Raw genomic sequence first — 20,460 nt, 5'->3', positions numbered from 1 at the left:
TCAGTATGGAGACACCACTCTGTACAAATCCAGTTTTAACGGCTTGGAAACTTTTTGGACCTTTTACAACTCATTTTTTATGGAAAAAATGAAGAAGTGAGGTAGAATCTCCAGATCTGCAGCAGCCTCTTGCTGCAGAAAAGCTTTTGCTATGGCCTGTGTGCACAGCTACCAAGGGTTTTCCAGGGTCAATCATCCAAAAAGCCACAGATGACCAGGGAGGGGTTAATAGGCCCAAAATAAGTGGTTCTGTATACTGCGGTACTTGTATAACTGTGAGGGATTTTCAAAAGTGGTTTGTAGAAATTTTTTCTTTTTAAAAAAAAAGAATAGTTTACTTAGTACAGCTGACAGCACTTTGCTTACGGTCAATTGCTATGTCACATAAACAGTTTCATTTGCTGTTTTGTTTGAGTCTTTCACAAAGCAAGAGGATTAAGAAAAACATTTAAAAACCATGAAAAATGTAAAACCACAAAATTGAGATGGATGCTCAAGGGCAGGTGGAGAGCTAAAACCATTTTAAACCATTTGCTTGAATTCAAACTGACCATGTCTTCCAAATGCTATTGTGTTGGTGCTGTCAGGCTAAAGTAATTTAAATTTAACTCAGTATATGAAGTTTAACTCTTGCTAATTTTTAAAAGGAAGGGGTAGGAATGGAAAACAAGGTATTTTAGTCTTTGTGGGAGTCAACAGACCTTTCAATTGGTAAAGTTAATCTCCCACAATATTAGGACCTGTGGCCTCCAAAAAACACATGCTGCAGGACTGGGCCCACGGGAAGCAAAGCTCATAAATTTTTTACAGTGTCCCCTTTTGCCAGCATACCTATTTACTAGGGGTGTCCGCATTTGATTCGGATTCAGCCTGATTCAGGGGGCAGTGATTCAATTAACTGATTTGGATCACTGTCCCGATTCAATTTGCCTGAATCCAAATCTGAAGATTTGATTCCGATTTGGAGAATCAGTGATTCGGCCATAGACACAGCTTTATATGTTTCTTCTACATACCTCGAGATACCAGGTGTGGCTTGTGAATGCTGAGATGTTGGGGGAGATGGAGCATCTCCCAGGAGCATGGGGGGGCCACCCGCACACTCGGCAGTAGACCTGGAAGTGGACTGGAAGTACTATACCCAGGAGGCACCAGATACCGAGCCAGTGGGGTGTGGTGGGGCTCCCAGTGTGTCCCCCAGCAGACCCAGAAGTGGACCAGAATGGGTCTCCTGATTTGATTCAGATTCGGAGATTTGGCCACTGAGTAGGGCCGAATCGCCACCGAATCAAACCAGCGACTGAAGCTTTGCACAGCCCTACTATTTACTAACATATTTAGGAAAATGGAAGATTCATATATATAAAGGAAGGGATTGAGAGAGACAGAATTTGGGAAGTTAAGGACTAGTCTTCCTGTCGACTTCAGGTGGAGTTTTATCTGGTTTACTAAATAAAAGTCAAATGAAAGAATATCCGTACTTTATGTTTCTTCAGTTACAGCTTTTGACTCTTGCATGATTGCTCTTTGTGCGTCGGATTACACTTTTGAATTATGAAGGATTATTCAGCCTCCCTAGAAGCATATTGAGAAGTTTAACTGGTTCAACTTTGCATAGTGCTTTCTGATCCTTAGATGAAAATTGTTACAGGGTGCAAGTGCAGAAGAACAGCAGCACTCTGGTGTACTGTTGCAGCAGTAGCAGCAGTGATATGTGCTCTCTGGCTTCAATACATTATAAATGAGAGGCTGCTGTAATACATCCTCATTCCTCAGATTGGGGCAGCTTCCTGCTCCTGCCAGCCTCCTACATGTGACTCCATAATTTATTCTTCCAGGTAGACACCGATAATAGATTTAGCCCAATGGAAGCAAACACTTGAGAGCAGGTGAGACTGCTTCCTTTGTACAGCAAAATGCAAGTGGGAGATGGAATTTGCTGTTGTGAAGTTTCAAATCTTTGCCACTTGCAGATCTCCTCAGTGCCTGTGTTCCTTGCCATCTGGAGCAGTATATACAGGTTTTATTAGGCAATGGGATACTGATGTTGTACATGACCAAACTGAGGAGGACCCAGGAAGAACCAGATCAAAGATGAATGACTATAAAAATAAGGACATTTTGTCAGATCAGAAATTCAGCCTAGCTGCTCAGGGCAATCCTGATTTGAGTGGGAGGTGGACTACCAGATGACCTTCTGTGGTCCCTTTCAACCTCATTATTCTATAATGCTAAGAATTGCTAGAGCAATCTATTTGGAAGTCAGATCCTTATTCAAAAACCAAATGTTTCTGGAAGAAGCCTTACTATTCTTGGATACTAACTGTGCAACAAGTGGTCATGTCTCTCCTTGTCACATCTCAGGGTTTGTCTAGACCAGGGGCAGGCAATTATTTTGGGTGGAGGGGCAACTTACCGAGTTTTGGCAAGCTGTTGAGGGCCACATGGGTAGCCCCACTTCCTGACAGGTGCCCCACCCCCTGGTCACCATCTTGGGACCAGAAGTCCCGACCCCTAAACCCTGACCTTTGCCACCAGAAGTCCTTCCCCTTGCCCCCAGGATTACTCCTTTCAGCAAGTGGTTTTGCCATCTCAGAACCAGAAAAATAACAAATTATGTTCTAAAAATCAAACATCTACAACATTCATTAATTTGATTTCAAAAAATATTTTTGTCCTGATTTACATGTGTTTGTGTAGTGTACACAGAGGTGATTGCACAATAGCCAAAGTTAAGTCTTACTCTCGTATATTGTGGGGATGTGGAGGGCATGGGGGGTGGGTATAGGCAGAGATGATCCTAGCAGGGTATCTCTGCCTGGGGGCAAATCAGCCTGTGTAGGGCCCCGATGTGAAGAAGCCAGCAGTGTGGGGTGGGGGGAGGAAGTGGTACAGAGGGGTGGTGGGTGGCCGGATGCAAAGCCCATGGTGCCCTGCAGGAGGGGCTGTGGTCACTCTGCCTAGCTCTGTGGGGCCCAGGGTGGTTGCCCCAATTTGCCCCCCCCAGGGACAGGCCTGGGTATAGGTTTGTGGGGTGAGGGAGCATGTGGGTGTGTGTGTGGATACGTGGGGTGTGGGTGGGTATGGCATTTATGGGGGGCTATGTGTGGGGGAGGATGACTGGGGTGTGTGAGTAGGGGGGATGTGAGGGTCTGCGTGTATGGCAGGGTGTGCTTGTGGGACTTGCCTTATGAACATACATGCTCTCTCTCTCTTCCTCCCTCCCTCCCTCCACACACACACACACACACACACACACACACACACACACACACACACACAAACACTGTGCCTCTCACGCTACACACACTCTCTCTCCCACTCCCTCATTACTTTTTCTGTCTCTCTCCCTCCCTTATTGCGTGCGCGTGCACACACACACACACACACATATGCCCTCCCACTCCTGGCAGCAGCGTACCACTGCAGCTCCATCCTCCCACAGTTCAGCAATGCAGCCCAAGGCCACGTGGTGCTGGAGCAGGCATCAGCAGTGTACCAACATGGGGGGGCGGGCAACGGCTGGGGGGGGTGCCAGCTGAGCCAATAAGCCATGGCACCTCCCATATTTGGTGTGTGGCCCACCCACATGGCTAGAGGGTTGGCCGTTTGTCTACCTGCTACGCCCAGAAATTCCAGTCACTGCCACTCCCCTGGTATCTGGTGTGCCACAGTGTCAATTTCCCCACCAAAGTGCCATGGGGCAGGAGAGGGGGTGCCGTGCCCTGCTAGTATTGTCCCCGGGGATGGGGTGCAGATGCAGGCATTGGCACCCGGGCAGCAGAGGTCCATGGTAAGCCACTGGCAGACTTGAAGGGAAGCATTGAAAGCCAGGGCAATAAGGGGGTGAAAGGGTGGGGGTGGGGCAGGAATGGGCCGGCCTTGTTGCTGCCTCTTGCCGGCTTTCCGTGGGTCCTACTGCCCCAGGCTGCCATCATCTTTGACAGGCAGCCAGGAGCTGATAAATATTAATACAACTGTCTGGCAGGCTGAATCAGGGCCACGGGCCCTATTTTGCCCACCCTGGCCTAGACTGTGGCAGCAGCAGTATGTCTGGTAAGGGTAGACCCGAGTATGCCCTGTTTACTTGCCTCTGCTGATGTGCTCCAAACAGAGGAAGCAGAGTATTGCTTGAGGAAGCTGTATACATCTGAGAGGGAGATGTGGCAGAAATACCACAGAAACAGACAGAGAAGCCAGCCAGAAAACTCCAAAGAGCATTCAGAGAAGAACATTTACTGTAATGCTGAGAGAAAGCTAAGGAGGAGAGATTTTTGGACAGAGTGCTGGCTCAAAAGAGGCTTGGAACTATGAGCAAAGATGTGGTCTATTTATGTTAGATCCTATTACACTCAGGGAAAAAGGACTTTAGGTACATTCTTTGTAAATAAACAGGTTTGCATGATCAGTTCCTTGTAATAAAAACTGATCATAAAACTTCAAATACTAATTGCTTATGTTAAATCACTATAAACTATAATACTTTTTTCCTTTATCACTGGACATTAGATTTTGTATTTTACTCCACTGTTTTATGCAGTGCTATGATTTAGAGCAGGGAGGAGAATGAATATTTTGCTGTAGTTATATATCTTATATATTTTTATATATTAAAAAGCATGTATTTTGAGTAGATATTAGACGTGCCTATGCTCAAAATAGAATAGAAAATAATCTATGCTGAATAATTTAGCTTGCTGCATTCTATAAATTCTAGACTTGACACCATTTTTAGCATAAGCAGATCTCACTTGTGTGAAATTTAGCTTTGCTCACCTGAGGCTTTCAAAGGGCAAGGTTATAACTCACATGAGTGCATCTTTAATCTGTCAAATGAACAGAAGGATCTATTGTTGAGACTGCAAAGAATCAGATATTATGGGTCTTGAGGCAGAATTAATATCACCTACAAAAAGGACATGCAAATTTACTGTGTCCAGGGAAAATGATGCAGGGATTGTGCAGCACAGTTTTCCTTCAACTGAGAAGTAAAGCAGATATGCAAGAAAAGCTGTAGTTAGTACTATAGGAGTTTTTATATGTGCTCTAGGATCGGTGGGGGGGAGGAGAGGAGAGGGGCCTTTAATAAGAGTGGCTCCCGGGAGCCAATTACAGCATCCCCAGTGTCTCGTGTATTCAGCATCCCATGCTTCAAAATGGCGATGGAGGCACTTTAACTAAAGCTTGTTTGATGAGCTTTAGTTAAAGTGTCCCCGCTGCTATTTTGAAGTGCAGGGATGCTGAATTCATTTGATGTCAAAGCTGCTGGAGTGTGCAAATTAGCACACTCAATTAATCATTCTAATTAGAATGTGCTGGAGCAGGCATCAGGCACGGGCATAGATAGCCTACAAATTCACATAGTAGCCATAGGCCTCTGTGAATCTCCTGTGTAGTTTTCTAAGATAGTAGTTCTTTAATATGAACCAAAGCCTTGGTGCATCCTTCGTATTCTCCTATAATATATGTAATCCTCTCTTCTGATTCTATGATTATAGGGGTACTGTAATGCACCTTCCATCCAAATAGCCACTCTGCACTTTGGCTTCAGTGCCTAATGCAGGCATTCTCAACATTTTTAGATCCAAAGCACCCCTCAGAAAATGTGAGCTTTTACTTTTCTTTTTTTACTACAGTAATATAGTAGAACAATTCTTCAGTTTCACAGGACTCAGAAAGACCAAAACAAGTCAGAATGCTTTTGACACCATGGATTCCTCTTTGAAAACTCCATGTTCATGTTGTGACTCATGTGTAGGTCTTTGCACACCTAACAGTGCTAAACACTGCACGGCACTCCAGGGCACCCTTAAAGGGATCTAGCAGCACTCTGGTAGAGATTCATTGGCTTAATGGAAAAGGGCACTCACTAATCACAAAAACAGAGGCCAGGACTTAACCACTTCTGAAATGTCTGCAGTTAAAAGACACATACATGTGCAATTGCTATAGGTTATTTTAAGCTAGTAATATAGGATTTTTTTCAAGCACTGGAAAAATGGCTATTTATCATGTTGTCTTTTTAAAGAGAACAAACATTAGAATAAGACATAAAATAGTTTAAATAGTTTAGACAGTCACAGATCTAAAAGCCCAAACAAACCTGGAACTCAGTGCGCAATACCTGATAACAGGGTTAGCCTTAAAACAGGATACACTTGTTATTAATGACAGCCTTAGGGCCACAAAAAGGTTATATAAAGTCATCAGCAAACTTCGACAAATATAAAAATAATAATGGCTTGAACAATTAACTAACTGATACTGAGCTCAGCCATTTGTTCTGGTTAACATTTTTTGCTGACAAATGCAGATTTGGATCAACAGAAACATTCAGTAAAATTCAAAGCAATTTTGGCAAACTGTTTTGGTCAGAAAGGACACTGGGAAATTCCTCAAAAGTTGAAACACGTTGTTTCAACACAGAGCAGATATTTTTATTTTCCAAACCAAAGCATTCCATTTAGCAATTTCTTGCACTTCTGTGGAGGAAAAAATATTTTTTAAGTTTTTAAAATTCTCAAAACTGAATGTTTCATTTCAAACAGAAATTATATTTTTTAACCTTAATTTTCTGAAAAGTTCAAAAAATATATATTTTGGATTGACCTGAACTATTTCCCTCCTCTCGCACACTGATATTTTGGTTCAGACAGTGAACCAAAAAAATCAGTTGTTTGCACAGCTGGAGTTAATATTTTTTATAGCTTACTTATGGGAAAACATGCAAAGAAAGACTCCAGAAACATCCTGTAAATGTTATAAATTTTTGTCCCCTCAAGAAAAGTACGCGAATATCATTTCCTACCTGGGTGCCCACACTGTTCTCAAAAATGTAATGTGCATATGGCAACAAGACTGATCTGCTATCATATACATGACAGAGAATGAAAATAGACAGACTTTAAGGCATGTACAATTACATGTAAATAATAAACACAGAACCTGAAACTAGGCCAATTTTGCATATGTATATATTATAGCAGACCAGACATGGTATATGACAAACAGAAAGAGAATATAAATTTTCATCCATCTGGTACCATGTCATAGATGACTTTAAAATAGCTTTACATTTTAAGAATATTATATAAAAGCAGACCATCATGAAATAACAAATTTCATAAAAGGAGTTTCCTTCTCTTTGAGGCAGTCTGAGTTCTTAAATGGTTTTGTATTTTTTGCATTTTTATTACCATATTTTTTGTGTGTTCTTAGGATAACACGGTAAGTTTTGCTGGATACAAAAATGAAACAGGCTGAGTTAAATCAGGAAAAGGGATAATCAGTAAATATAGATATATAAAGCAATTTTTATCCACATAATTTTCAACCTTGTCTCATATGCTTGAGGGTGTTTCAGGACAGATACATTTCAGGATGTCAGATACCAGGAAGCAGAAAGATACTGAATTATGTGTACAAAAGAAATAAAGGAAGTAACAATTATATCTCACCAAGTTCCACATCTTGGTCATCTGTGAGTACAAGAATAATATTTGGTCTGATGTTTTTTCGTTCCTGCTGCACACGTCCTCTGAACCTTGGAGATTTGACAGTTGAACAGAGACTTCTTATCCACTCAGTACTGAGCACAGTCAAAAAGAGTGCAAAGCAAGAATACTTCATTGTAGTTCCTCTGGTCCCAAAGTGCCTGATCTTTTTTTCCCCTAAGGTCTGTAAAGAGCAAAAGAAATTATGTTAAAACAGTGAATAAATTTGCAACATCATATGGGTAAAGGCAATACCCAGAAAAAGCAAATCTGACAAATAAACGTGATTGTAAGTCATATAAATTAAGAACAGCTTTAAACTATGGCATTTTATAAGAGTAAATTTAGGCATTTTGCAACTTCTCTTTCTTATTTTACTTTTGATTCCAGTTATTCCACTGAATACATATATTCCAGTACATAATACATACTTTTTCTTCCCATCTTTTTATAGGGCAGTATACCTTAAGTTCAGGTCCTGGTACAGTAATGAATTGCTATGATGCAAAAGTATTCAGAACATCAGTAGGAGGAGCCCTAGAAGAAAGAAAAAGCAGAAGACATGTCAATCTAAGACCTCATAACTGTTTGTGTGCTCTGAAGTAAGTCTCCAGACTTGAATATCACAGCTTCTCTTTTCTATCCTAAAATAAAGAAGTGGAACATCCCTCTGCAACATTCACCATGCCTATGCGGTCCATTTAAATAATGTCTTCCCTGTTGTTTAGACTAAAGATTTATCTTGAGATAAACAATATCTATACCATCACATCATCATTAGGTGAATTTTCCAAAAACTCTCCAATAAGTGTTTATTTCAGGTTGGTGGCACCTGGAAAATAAGAGCGTTATTTTACGTTAACTCACCTGCATCAGAGATTAAACACTCACAAAGCAGAGAGGACAGTAAGTCTGTCATTTGTAATCTGCATTGTACTGCTACATTAAAAAGTCATCTTTCTGCTGACAGGAGAGCTCATATTAAGTGACAGTCTGGATGATCTTATCCAGCATTGTGAAAGCACGTCACTGTCCCTCATCAATCAACAGTACAACTGAGTGCATCATCTATAATGCACAGTACCTCTGGCAAACCCTTGTCCTCAACAGTCTCCTTCCAGACTCGTCTCAGTATGCCTATCAGAACCCCCTCTCAGTGCTTGTCTGTCAAACAGCCTTGCTTTTGTAAGACTTGATGCAAGCACAGAGGTTTTGCTTTGCTGCAGCAGATTTAAACCTGCAACTGAAAATGATTGATTGGCCTTGGGATGAAAGGTTAGCCATTTACTCTTTTAACATTTTTTGCATTACTGACTGAAGCCCTGGAAAAAACCTCAAATTATACAATAGAGGGGAAATAAAAGCTTGGAGTAATGCCCGCTCACTTTAGGGCATTAACCTGATGACAGTGTTAGTTTTATTTTGGAACTATAGCTGCCTCATTTGGAAAATATAGGGAAAAAATCATTTGGGAAAGTTGGCATAGGAAACTAGGCTGCACAAGCCTTAATTAGAATGAAGCACAATTCATTGGAAGATCTTTACTCCCACACCTGAGACTTCATCTTTAGATATGCAACATTAAGTAGTGCAGACAAATACGCAGAGCCAATTTAATGCAAGCAATGCACAGCAAGAAAATAAAGGGCCCCATCACTCATCTAAAAATACAACAAAAAGAAGGTGCTTTAAACCTCAACAGAGCAGAGTGGAAGGGACTCGACACTGGACTGCTACAAAAAAAGATCCTGTTCTTGTTTTCACACACACCTATTATTTTAAGCTTCACAAGGTACCCTATAAACAGTTTCATGCTCCTCACTGTGGCAGGCTGTAATTACAGCAGAAGAGTGTGAACGTCTTTAAAACAAGAATTCAAGTGTCTATTTCAAAGTATCCTGTCTGCTACTGTCTGTGCACCAACAGACATTCCAGTCTGTGACTGACATTCTAGCAATGCAAAGCCAGCGTGCAGGATCAGCATTTAAAACTAGATGCTAGGCAGTGATTGTGTGACACTGAGATAATAAGTAAATGGGAAGTGTGCAATTAATCTGGGTTAAGTTTTAAAAATATTTCAAGCTCCCATGCATTTGTCCTAACTCACATACAAAATGACAAAAGCACTGAATAGGATTACTGAAGAAATAAGCATTCTTCTGACAGACACCAGACATCACATGCTTTTGGTGCAAAAGCAAAAATACAGTTTCTCTAAATGCCTGATCTTTAAATAGCAAAACTTTGACTCACCTCACAAAGCCTGAAAGGATATGTGAAGTGAGACTCAGTGTTTAGTTTCTTACATCAGTTATACTGTACAGCAAACTTTTTCAGACAATGTTGACCTAGAAAGTGCAGTCATCCTGACTACACTGAGCAAACATTGGCACCAATGTGTTTGAATAATCCCCTGCAGTATGAAACTGCAAGTTCCTGACAATTACACCTCAGTGCTAATAAAATTTACACTAATCCTAACGAACATTAGCAACTATTCTTCAATTCATCTTGTTTGAGCTACATTTGCCAGTCATTAAAATAATATCCCTTAGCTTAAATTTTATTTTATGAAGTCAACACCCTGGTCATACAATTCTCTTCTAGAAAAAAAAGGTGAAGTTACTTACCAACTGTGTCTTTTTCCTTGATATGGGAAGGGAAACATATGAATTGATCTAAAATTTAACAAAATGACCTTAAGTTTACTTAACGATTCTTGCACAAGAGCACAGCAATCATTGGTCATTCACAGTACTCTGAATAACTGCATCCCTTTTTTGCACAGACAATTGTTTATTCAAAAATGACCTTGTAAAACCTGTCATCCTTTCACAGCTTGGTTTCCAACTAGAGAAGGAAATGAAGTAAAGGAGAAAACAGACAAAATGCTGGCTTGATAGAGGAGACAAGGATGCAATGTTTGTGTTGGATAGTTGGTCTTAGTCTACAAGTGCCCTTAGAGACACTGCAATTTGTCTTGAGAAACAGCTGAAAATAGGAGAAATTTTAAAAGAGACCTTTTTTACTTCACACATGGAAAGTAAACTTAAAGCATTGTGCAGTATCCAAAAAACCAAGACCTGATTACAAGTTGCCTTTCTTTAGAATGGTAAATGAAAACATGGATTGTAACTTTGATACATGCTCTATGAGAACTTTAAAAGATTTTTCATATATGACAACTGAAAAGTTGTTAGTGTATATATAACCAAGGCATAAGAAAATCCAAGAAGACCATTTTACCTCATTTGGATATAATTTTTAGTTTATAGTCATTCTTTTTTTATCTGAGCACTAATTCTTAATTTGCATTCATTCATCCAATGTTTGTGGGTTAAAAAAAAGAAGACACTTTAGCACTCTAGCTTGTATCTTCATGGATAATTTCAGCAGATGGTTTAAGGACTGATGGGCATGAAGCCTGAAGCCCCATTAAATCTTTAGGACAGTTTCTTCAAGAGAGGCTTAAAGTATAGTGGTGAAGAACTAGGAAGAACCTACAGTACTAATGCAGTGGGTGCACTTGAGGACTTCACTCTTGAAAACCATTGTAAGTAACTAGCCTCACATTTCATACAAACTTTGGTAAAATATTCAGAAGTAATTTGTGATTCTACTGCCCCTGATTTATGACACTACATAAAAGGACTTCTATTCAATGCTGAGTGTTTTCCCTATGAAAGTTAGAAATATCTAGGAATCTTGATTGTTGTTCACTGAGGGTACTGTCTTGTGAACAGCTTTAATAAAACACTTGCTGGGTTTCAATTAAACTTTTCATAGACATTGTATCATGGCAGGCTATATTTTGTCTTTTCCCCTGGGATATTTTTTTCACTCTTTTTTATATCCTGGAGATATGGCCTGCGGGCAATTTTTCACCTCATGTCTTAGAGACATGGCTTCCAAATATCACAAGACTCCAACCTTCCTTTTTCTACAGAAAAAATACACAGCATGCAACAATTTGTAGGAAGCTGCATAATTTTCACTCCTTGTCAACTTGTTTTAACTTTTTAATTTTCTAAGGAAGTGAGCTGGCTCTGCGAGCAACATGCTGTTCTTGAGCCTTGAGTTGGGGACCACTGCTTTAGTGGCACAGAGATGAAAGAAGAGTTCTAGTGCCAACTGATGGAGATTAAATGGTATTTATCTTAAATGGTAGTGCCCTGTGGATTTGAGGCACTAGAACCAGAGTTATGGTTCTGGATCTCCTGTTCTGTGAGATCTTGTTCTGAGAGATCTGGCTGTCCTGTTCTGTGAGATCTTTGTAGTAACTGTGTCTATTGTGGATCTATTGATCACAGAATGTAAATTAGGTAAAACAGAAGTCCTAATATAAGAGACTCCTGCTCGTGTAATTGAAGTTCTATTCTCACCCAATATCCAAAATTTTACTGGACAAGGCAAGCTCTCTGTACTTTAATTTCCCCATCTGTAAAAACAGGCTAATTATATATAACCTTCATATATGCCACGCATGAGTTCTGTAAACCTTAATCAGAATTTCTAAGGTGTTTTTGATATAAATGAGCACATCAATGCTATTATTATGGTATTATTAAGGAAAATATAACAACCAAACACATAGGACATAAGAAACATGATGGTTTTTACCACAGCCTGTGTAATAACCTGCCTTTTCTCCTTTAAAAAAAAGGTTATCTTGTATAATACATGATGGGGAGGGGGAAAAAGCCAAGTCACAATCTCAAGAAAAAAAAATTATTCTTATATGATGCTCTAGAGGAAAACAAATCAACACCAATTACCTTGAGAGAACATTCCTGTATGACTATATGGTGGTCAGTATCATTTGATACATGTTAATGTTGATCATCTGACTCAGTACTAGTTAGTAGTTTAGTTAAATCTGGCAGGAATTTGATTGTAGTTTTTACAGCTGTCAATAAAACCAGAGCTTCTGGAGGGAAGCAAATGACAGAGGCCACAAGGAAGTCTGGCTGTTCATAAGAAAGCAGTTAAGGGACTCTATACTTCTTGAGACTTTTTAAAAATTGTCACCATAGCTTTAGAGGCCAATAAAATTGACCCACCCATCTAGCCTAGAATGGCAAGTCTCACGTAAAAATCCTAAAATCTAACTAGATCTCACCTGATTTGGACAACCAGTAATACAGTGAAAATCAGAATCAATATTTTATACCTGTCATTTTTAGTTGTTTTCCTTAAAGATGCTGAGAAAAAACCCAACAAAGAATGATCCTGAAATATCCAAAATGAACCATTCCATAAGCACCTCTCAAAGTCAGTGGGAGTTTTATACTCAGAAAGGCTCTGATAAGCAAAAAGGATTAAATTATTTTCTCAACACACAGACACAGATTCCATGATGTGTCTGCATCAGAGATAGAACATATGCTTTTGTGCTTATCATAACTTGAGTTATAACAAGTGTACTGATAAAAATTTGAGCTAGCTATGAAATTAGTAATTGCGCAGAAAGTAAAACATGACATAATTAAAGGCCTTGTGAGACTAGATATTAAATTTGCATCAAACCAGTATGGTAGTTTAGAAAACTTTACCCTCCTTTCAACACATGTTGTCTTGACCAACCATAAATTTCTAGAGCAGTAATAAAAATTAGAAGTCTGAATTCACAGTTATTTTCAAGTGGTTCCATTAAAAAATGCTGGCAGACATTTTTGTTAGGAGTTGAGAAAGTTATTAACTTTGTTTAAGTCTTACATTTTTTTCTTCAAATAGAAAAGCATAGAAATCATAGACTATCATGCATAACAGAGTAAATCTGCAGTTCAATTTCCTGTAGGATATCAAGCCTTTAGCTATAGAAAATACATTTACAGTGCAACAAAATCAGGAAACAGAAAGATCTACCACCTCTTTTAAAGGCTAATCCACTAATATCAGTTGTAAGGCATAGGATTTATGGGGAACACAAAGAATGTAGTTACTATCTAGGTCTAATCTATACCTATTTGATCTACAACATACTTTACCAGTTGGAGTTATCTGGTCACCTTCAAAATATAATCTGTCCATTGTTTGAATGTTTCATCAGAGCCTCAGGTAATATTAATATAGCTGTTAGCTATAATTTAAAGTAATTGCGGGCATAAAGATTCATAACCTTAGAATAATTTTTTACACTATAATTTCACAAACAAATACAGGCATAGCCTAATTTAAAAGAAAAAATCATGCAGTGACTTGAAAGCATAATGCACACTTTCTAATCCACTTTAACTGTGTGCAAATCAAGGAGAATTTTTGTTGGATAAAAATATTCCAACTATATAGCATATAGTAACCACGGGGCAAAACAAATTTTAGTAAAATTCTCAGACTATAGTTATATAAGAAATCAATTTTTTGGCAAGAGGAAAATAGTTTTTACTGTAGTGCAATAAAATAATCTTGAATCAAACAGTTTAAAAAAATCAGAACACAGGATGCTTCACATTTTATACTAACTGAACACTATCTGAAAAATTGTTTTAAGAGAAAGTTCTAGCATATCTATCACCTTGTACAGTGCTTTGTTAAGTTACAAACTTCTAATAATTCTTTATTTCCTAAATTTATTTTCTCACCATCTAGTTTACTTTGTTTTAAAACTTCTTATTTCAGCACAGCCAAGAAGTTCACTTGTCCTACAAAGAAGGGTGATATAATTAAGCCAGATGACGTGCCCCACAAGTAAAATCAGCCATTCATGAAAGCTGGTCACCAGAGGCCATTTCAAACAATGCATATTTCAGAGTAATCTAAAGTAATCCCTTCTCTCTACTGATTTGGTTTCCAGGCAGTCTTAAGCACATGTGTGCAGCAAACAGAAGGCTTATTAAAACCTGATGTTATATTGGAAGTTATAATGCAAGAGGCTTGTGATTGAATTCTGTGTCTGTGAACCTTCAAAAAGGAAAAAAAAATCTATTAATGCATATGCTTGTTAAACTTATGAGTGTCACCATACAAGCAGTTTATTAGTGCTTGCTAAATAATTGGGGGAAAAAAAATAATTTAGTTATGCATTGGATTCTAAACAGGCTTCTAATATCAGATTTTGATCTTTAAAAAAACTTAATCATATCTTGACTTTCTGGCTACCTGGTAATATAATTGGCCAACCACTCCAAATATTTTTCAACTATAAACAGTGACCTTTGTGCATGAAGGAATTTGGGTAATTTTAAAATTCCTCTTAAAAACCACATATCTTCGCTGTTTCCCCACTCGGTTCAACAGTGTGGGGCATTATTAAAACATACTGTACAATAACATAGTGAGGATTCAGCAATCTAGTAAGTAGTCTTGTGACAGGAGATCATATCACAGCGGTAAAAAACAGGGACACAGTTTTTAAATTTCTGTATTAAAGTTGTGCTTAAATATAAGTAAAACCTGCTTTAGGTGGAAATTGTTCAGGAAAGCATTTTAAATCTGTACATATTGATGGCTTTACACAGAGAGAGAATATGTCAATTTCTCTCCATTTTAGTACATGTATGTATACATAAAATATTTTAAGGGTGTATATATATATGCATATGTACAATAATACAGGCTGTACGTCATGTGCTTTTGAAGAAGGATCTCAAATATAAATGTAGTTGCAACCTATAAGGGTGAGAGATTTTCAAAGCACTTAGAAATTAGACAGCTACCTCCAGTGACTTATAAGAACAAGACACCTGGCTTCCTTTGATGCTTTTGAAAATCCTGTGGTTATAAATTAGTATTGATAAACCTACTGGATTATTAAGACGTTCATGTTGTGTATGTGTACATATCTATGCATGTTGGAGTATATATAGCATCCAGTGATTTTTCCCTTGACTTCCAAACTTGAAGTCCAATATTGAAAACATGTGATCCTGTGAGTAGTCCCATAAAATTGCAAGTACTGGAACTTCGTATGTGAGTCAGAGTCTGTAGGATGAAGCCCTTAAATACCCTTCTTTTAAGTAAGGTCTTCCATATTATGTAGCTTTCCAATTTAACCTATTACACACTTTGAGGTACGTAAGAGAGCATTTTCAGAAGATCAAGAGATGAGCGTTTAAATAAATTTCTATCTGATAAGCCTACAATATAGAGAAATCAGCAGACTAATAATGGTAAACAGACAGTTAGACCAAACAAAACAAATCTGTTTCAGAAAACAGATGCTTCATATCCTTCTCCATAAAGGCTAGTCAGGGAGGAAGCTGCAGTGACTTGAGGCACTACTGAGAAGTATATCACCCACTATATCAATGTTATTTTTCACTGTCTTTTTGTAATACGAAGGCCTCAGGTATTCTGTGAACTCAAACACCTGTTTTACAAATAGAACTACAAAACACAGGACTTTTATCTACTTCCACCATAATTCTTCCATCTATTCCATCATCCTCATTATTCTACAATCCCTACTTTCAATGTTAAAGCCTTGCTCTCAACATCCACCTGCAAATGCTTGGAGAGGAATGACCTGCAATTGACCTCTGCCACTAGGAAACTAAGAATACCATCTCTACAATGCCCATGGTCCAAAGCCAGGATGAAGAATAGCATTCCAGAACAGCACACCACATCACAGCAGGTGGAAAAATATTACTTGTGTATTTAAAGGGATACTTAACTGTTTTTAGAGCAAATGTTTTCAAAATAAAATTCAACTATTAGATTTAGGCCCTGATCTTGCAAACACTTATACATGTGCTCAATGTACTGTTAAGTGAAGAGTCCCAGTGAATTCAACAGGTTTCACTTGTTTATATCTAAGCATACTTATCCGTGCAGAATTAAGGTTCTAAATTCTTCACTTTGAACTGAACTGGAATTCTCCTGAAGGGCATTTTCATGTCCTCAACAGATATAACCATCAATATTGTGTATAAAAACAGCAAGTGTATGCAAACATAGGGATTCTAAATTTCAGAAATTGGAGTACTTTTACCAGAAAGCTGAATCTAAAATGTCATGACCATTCATTCAGTCAAGACATAAAAGTAACAACTTCAATTAATCTGTCCAAACAAAGCTAACAATACAGCAAGAATTCCAAACACCAACTAATCGAAAAATTTCTTATATGCTATCTTCAGATTGAAAACTAAGAGACTAAGAATGGGTCACTGACATTACTCTGGGCTAACTTTGAATCAAAAGGTTTATTTGAAACAAGCACAACAGATCAGTGCACATGAGCATGGACCTTATTTTGCAAAGGCAAAACTTTCCCTATTCTTGAAATGCACAAGCCAGTATATATATGCAGTTATACAAATTTGCAAGTTGAGGCAGCAGAGAAGACATTTGCCTCGGTATGTTTGAACATGCATATGTTTATTTCCTGATCATTTTTTGAAGGCAGCTATGACAATAAGGAGGTCCTGGTAGCATGTCTTTACTGAAGCTTAGCTGTCAAAGCCACAGTTTTAACAGACTTCCTTGCAGAATGATGGAGCAACATGTAAATCTCTCATGGCTCATAAAACAGGCAGCAAACACATTCAAAATGGTCAAGGAAAAACTTTTCAGCTGGATCTTGGCAATAGCATTGTTTACTTTATTGCCTTATCATGTGATATAGGGCTTTGTTATATGCTGCACTTTGAACTGCTCAAATGTTTATTAGCGTTAGTGCTAGCTCTAAGTTTGAAGCAGTCACACCTTAAGGCTAGAAACCTTCTCTGACTGCACAGCTGTGAGTTGCCACTAGAGGGCTGGGGAGCAGGGGCATGACTAGGAGCTATAGCTGTGAGTTGCCATTACAGGGCCCATGAGTGGAGGCAGGCTTATGGTGGGGGGTGGGGGTGGGGGTGAGGAAACATGAAGCTGGGAGGGAGAGAGTTAATGAGATGGGAGGGGTAATGAAATGGGAGGTGGAAAGGAAATGTGGCTAGGGGAAAGGTGGTGAAATGAAGGAAGTCAGCCACTGAAGGGTAAAATACGTAAGCAAAAAATGTAAAAAGAAATAAAAAGGAAGGAAATTAAAGAAGGTCTCATGTTTTAATATACTGGGATTTGGGATTGAGGTATGGGGGTGCTGGTCATGCTTCCTGGCATGGCTGGGAACTGGGAGTGGTGAGGGGAAGGCACTTTTGGGGGAGCTACTACCCCTGCCCTGGGAAGGAAGCCCCTACCTTGTTCCTCACCACCTCACTTATCCTCCCCTAGATCCCATTCCTGGACCCATCCATCCTCTGTGAACTGGGAGGCTGGCATGTACTCTGCAGGCTATTTGGACATGCTTGCACTCCTGGACACCAGAGTTCGGAGGGCAGAAAGTTTATTTATACAGAACAGGAGGGTTAGGGAGGAGACACTGCATCCTGGGATGCTGGACGACTGTAACTTTGTTGGCTCATTTGTGGAGAGTTGGCCATATGGAGTATGGGCTAGGTTACATGGATCAGAGATAAAACTGCCCTGGAATGGTATAGCTTTAAGCCACCTAAAGTGTGCTTAAAACTAGTTTCAGGTGTTAACATGTGGACAATCCAGGTGTTAAGAGCTCCAGGAGCTTTCTAAAATTAATGTGTAATAAAGCTCTTAGTGTGATCATCCAGCATTGAGCATTAGTGGCCAAAATTCTCTGAATTGAAACCATTCTGTATTCTTGTGTAGTTTCATGATGCAGATTGCAGGAAATTATAGTAATTTACTACAAAGCAAATGTCCAAATGATACTGCAAACTCCTAAAATACCATATTGATTTGCTGTTAAACAAAGGGCCTGTATGAAAAAAATGAAAGAACGAAAAATACCTTGGAAAGACCAAACCCCAGGTGCCAGAAGCATGGGACAAAAATCATGGAACCAAAAATGTGTGCACCATAATCTGTCACTTGGATACCAGCTTTTGTGACAACTGATACCCATATTTTTAGTTTTTATTAAGCTGCAAGCTCCTAGAAGCAGAAAGCTCCACTCCTCTTTAATTTGGAAAGTCTTTACCACATTTTGGGGTCTATGTAAATGTTATAATTCAGAAGCTTTTTCTGAATCCTAGAAACATTTTTAGGACACTGTTTTCTCCCTTGAGACTTAGGCTTTATCACAACATTAAGTTATATATGCTATTTTCTATACAACAGAGTTGAGGAAATACCATATTTACCCTAATTCAAGATGACTTCAAATTTGAGATAACTCCCCCCAATAAATAGATACTATACATGGAACATTGATAAATTTGCCACCTATAGAACCTAATTACTGGAAGGTCACCCCCGCCCTAAAAGCTGCAGCAGTGAAAAGCTGGGGAGTCAAGCAGCCTGACCTCTACTCCTTGTCCCATGCCACTGCACCCCTCCCACTTGCCCCTGCCATCCCATTACCTGCCACCCCACTGTGCCTGTACCACCCTCCTGCCTGCCCCTCCCCACCTGCCACCACTTACCCTCAGTTGTGGCTCTGGCTCCATCTCCACTCTGTCCCAGGGCATGGAACATAATGGCTTCAGCCCCTGCTTGGCCAAGTAGCAGTAGATGTAGTGGCAGCTTGAGCCCCAGCCCTAGGGTGTGTTTGGAGCTGAAGCTGAAGCTGAAGCTGGAGCTGGAGTTGCTGCTGCATGGCCAAGTGAGGGCCAGAGTCACTATGTGCTCTGTGCCCTTGTGCCCCGGCGCAAAATGGGGCCAGAGCCAGAGCTGTGCCTGAGGGTATGTGGCAGCAGGGGAAGTGGGGTGGGGAGGGGAGTGAAGGGGAAGGAAGGACGGAGACAGAGGCAGCAGAAAGCTGGGAGGAGCAACAGTAGCTGTGGCTCCAATTCTTACCCTGAGTCCAGGTCAGGGCTGGAGCCACAGCAGTCACTTGCCCGCATCCCCATCCTTATATTCATATCCAAGAGAAGGGGCTTTTCCCCCACCTTGTTGAGTGGGGAAAAAAATCCTTTGTCTTCAGTTGAAGTGTAGGTAAAATGCCTGAGCATTAGCATGTGCTTATGTCTTGAATTCAATTTTGATGTATCTATAAATTAAACCCTCCAGTGCTTTGAGTACCAGTTACAATCACATGAGTGTCTAAAGCATCAGCTGCAAAGCGAGTAATCAGTGCTCACAGGGGGAAACTACATATAGATTTCAAACTCACCCCTGGCCAGAACTGAATCACGGGGCTCCTTGTGGGTCAGATCTGTAGGGCAGTGGCAGTAAGGTCAAAGGCCATGGCTTAAGCAGCTGCACACCACAGCAACAGTAGCACAAGCAATAGTGGGGGCTGGGCAAGCAGCTGCAGACCAAGTGGCTGTACGGTGAGCTGGGCCATGTCAGCATGGGCCTTGCTTGCCCACCTGACAACATGGCCATGTCCAGCAGAGCCCTAGAGTCCCTAAGTCCCTGGCAGGCAGTACCCTCTCCTAGCTAACAACCCAAATTTCCCTGGGCTGGATGGAGCATCTCCACTAGCTGGAAACAATCGATGGACTGTAAGTTTGATACCTCTGATACAGCTATATAAGAAAAAAATCCCTGTATTGTAAATGTATACATTTTCCCAACACAAACACACGCACACACTCTCTGTTATAATGGAAAAGCAGATTGCATCAGGAAATTGCTATTGATAAATCAATAGTACAGGATAGTCTACAAATAGGAATGTAAAAAAAAGATTAAATAAATAAAGCTAGTCATAAATCATCACCTTAACTGGCAATCCTGATTTCCCAGTAAGTCTTATTACTTTAATGTTAAGAACATGTAGCTGGGTATATACTTATTACACTTTCCTATTTGCAATGTTCAAAGACTTAGAGGGACAACTTAGCAAAACATGGATGTGGGCCTCTCTGACATTGTCACAGTTTAATATTCATCTCAGTCTCCCAAACCAAATGTATGCCAGTTGTAATAAACAAAGGATTTAGCTCGCAGGTGAAGACAAGTAGGAAGGCAATCTTTGGAAGCAGATAACCGTGACCAAATAGCAAAGAGCAGTTGCTAATTAGTTTTCCTTTTAGTGTGAAATTTCTTAAAACCCAGGCACCTA

The 20,460-nt window shown here is 39.7% G+C and overlaps 1 protein-coding gene across 12 annotated transcripts in view; it reads right to left on the bottom strand.

The window, feature by feature from the left end:
• Positions 1 to 20,460, bottom strand: part of SULF1 (sulfatase 1) — a 171,920-nt gene that overhangs the window by 79,278 nt on the left and 72,182 nt on the right. For 11 of the 12 annotated variants that reach the window (XM_090040136.1, XM_090040124.1, XM_090040132.1 and 8 more), the window contains 2 exons: positions 7,958 to 8,030; positions 7,458 to 7,677 (listed from right to left, as the gene is read on the bottom strand). In XM_090040136.1, the coding sequence (XP_089896262.1) occupies positions 7,458 to 7,629 (172 nt within the window). In that variant the 5' untranslated portion in view covers positions 7,630 to 7,677; positions 7,958 to 8,030. Of the gene's footprint in view, positions 1 to 7,457; positions 7,678 to 7,957; positions 8,031 to 10,123; positions 10,172 to 20,460 lie in introns of all 12 variants that reach the window. The other variant, XM_090040126.1, reaches the window with a different exon arrangement.

This window comes from Crocodylus siamensis, chromosome 3, assembly GCF_052110815.1.
Source record: "Crocodylus siamensis isolate JL-2025a chromosome 3, ASM5211081v1, whole genome shotgun sequence".
Lineage (NCBI taxonomy): Eukaryota > Metazoa > Chordata > Crocodylia > Crocodylidae > Crocodylus > Crocodylus siamensis.
This window is presented reverse-complemented; position numbering and strand designations above follow the sequence as displayed.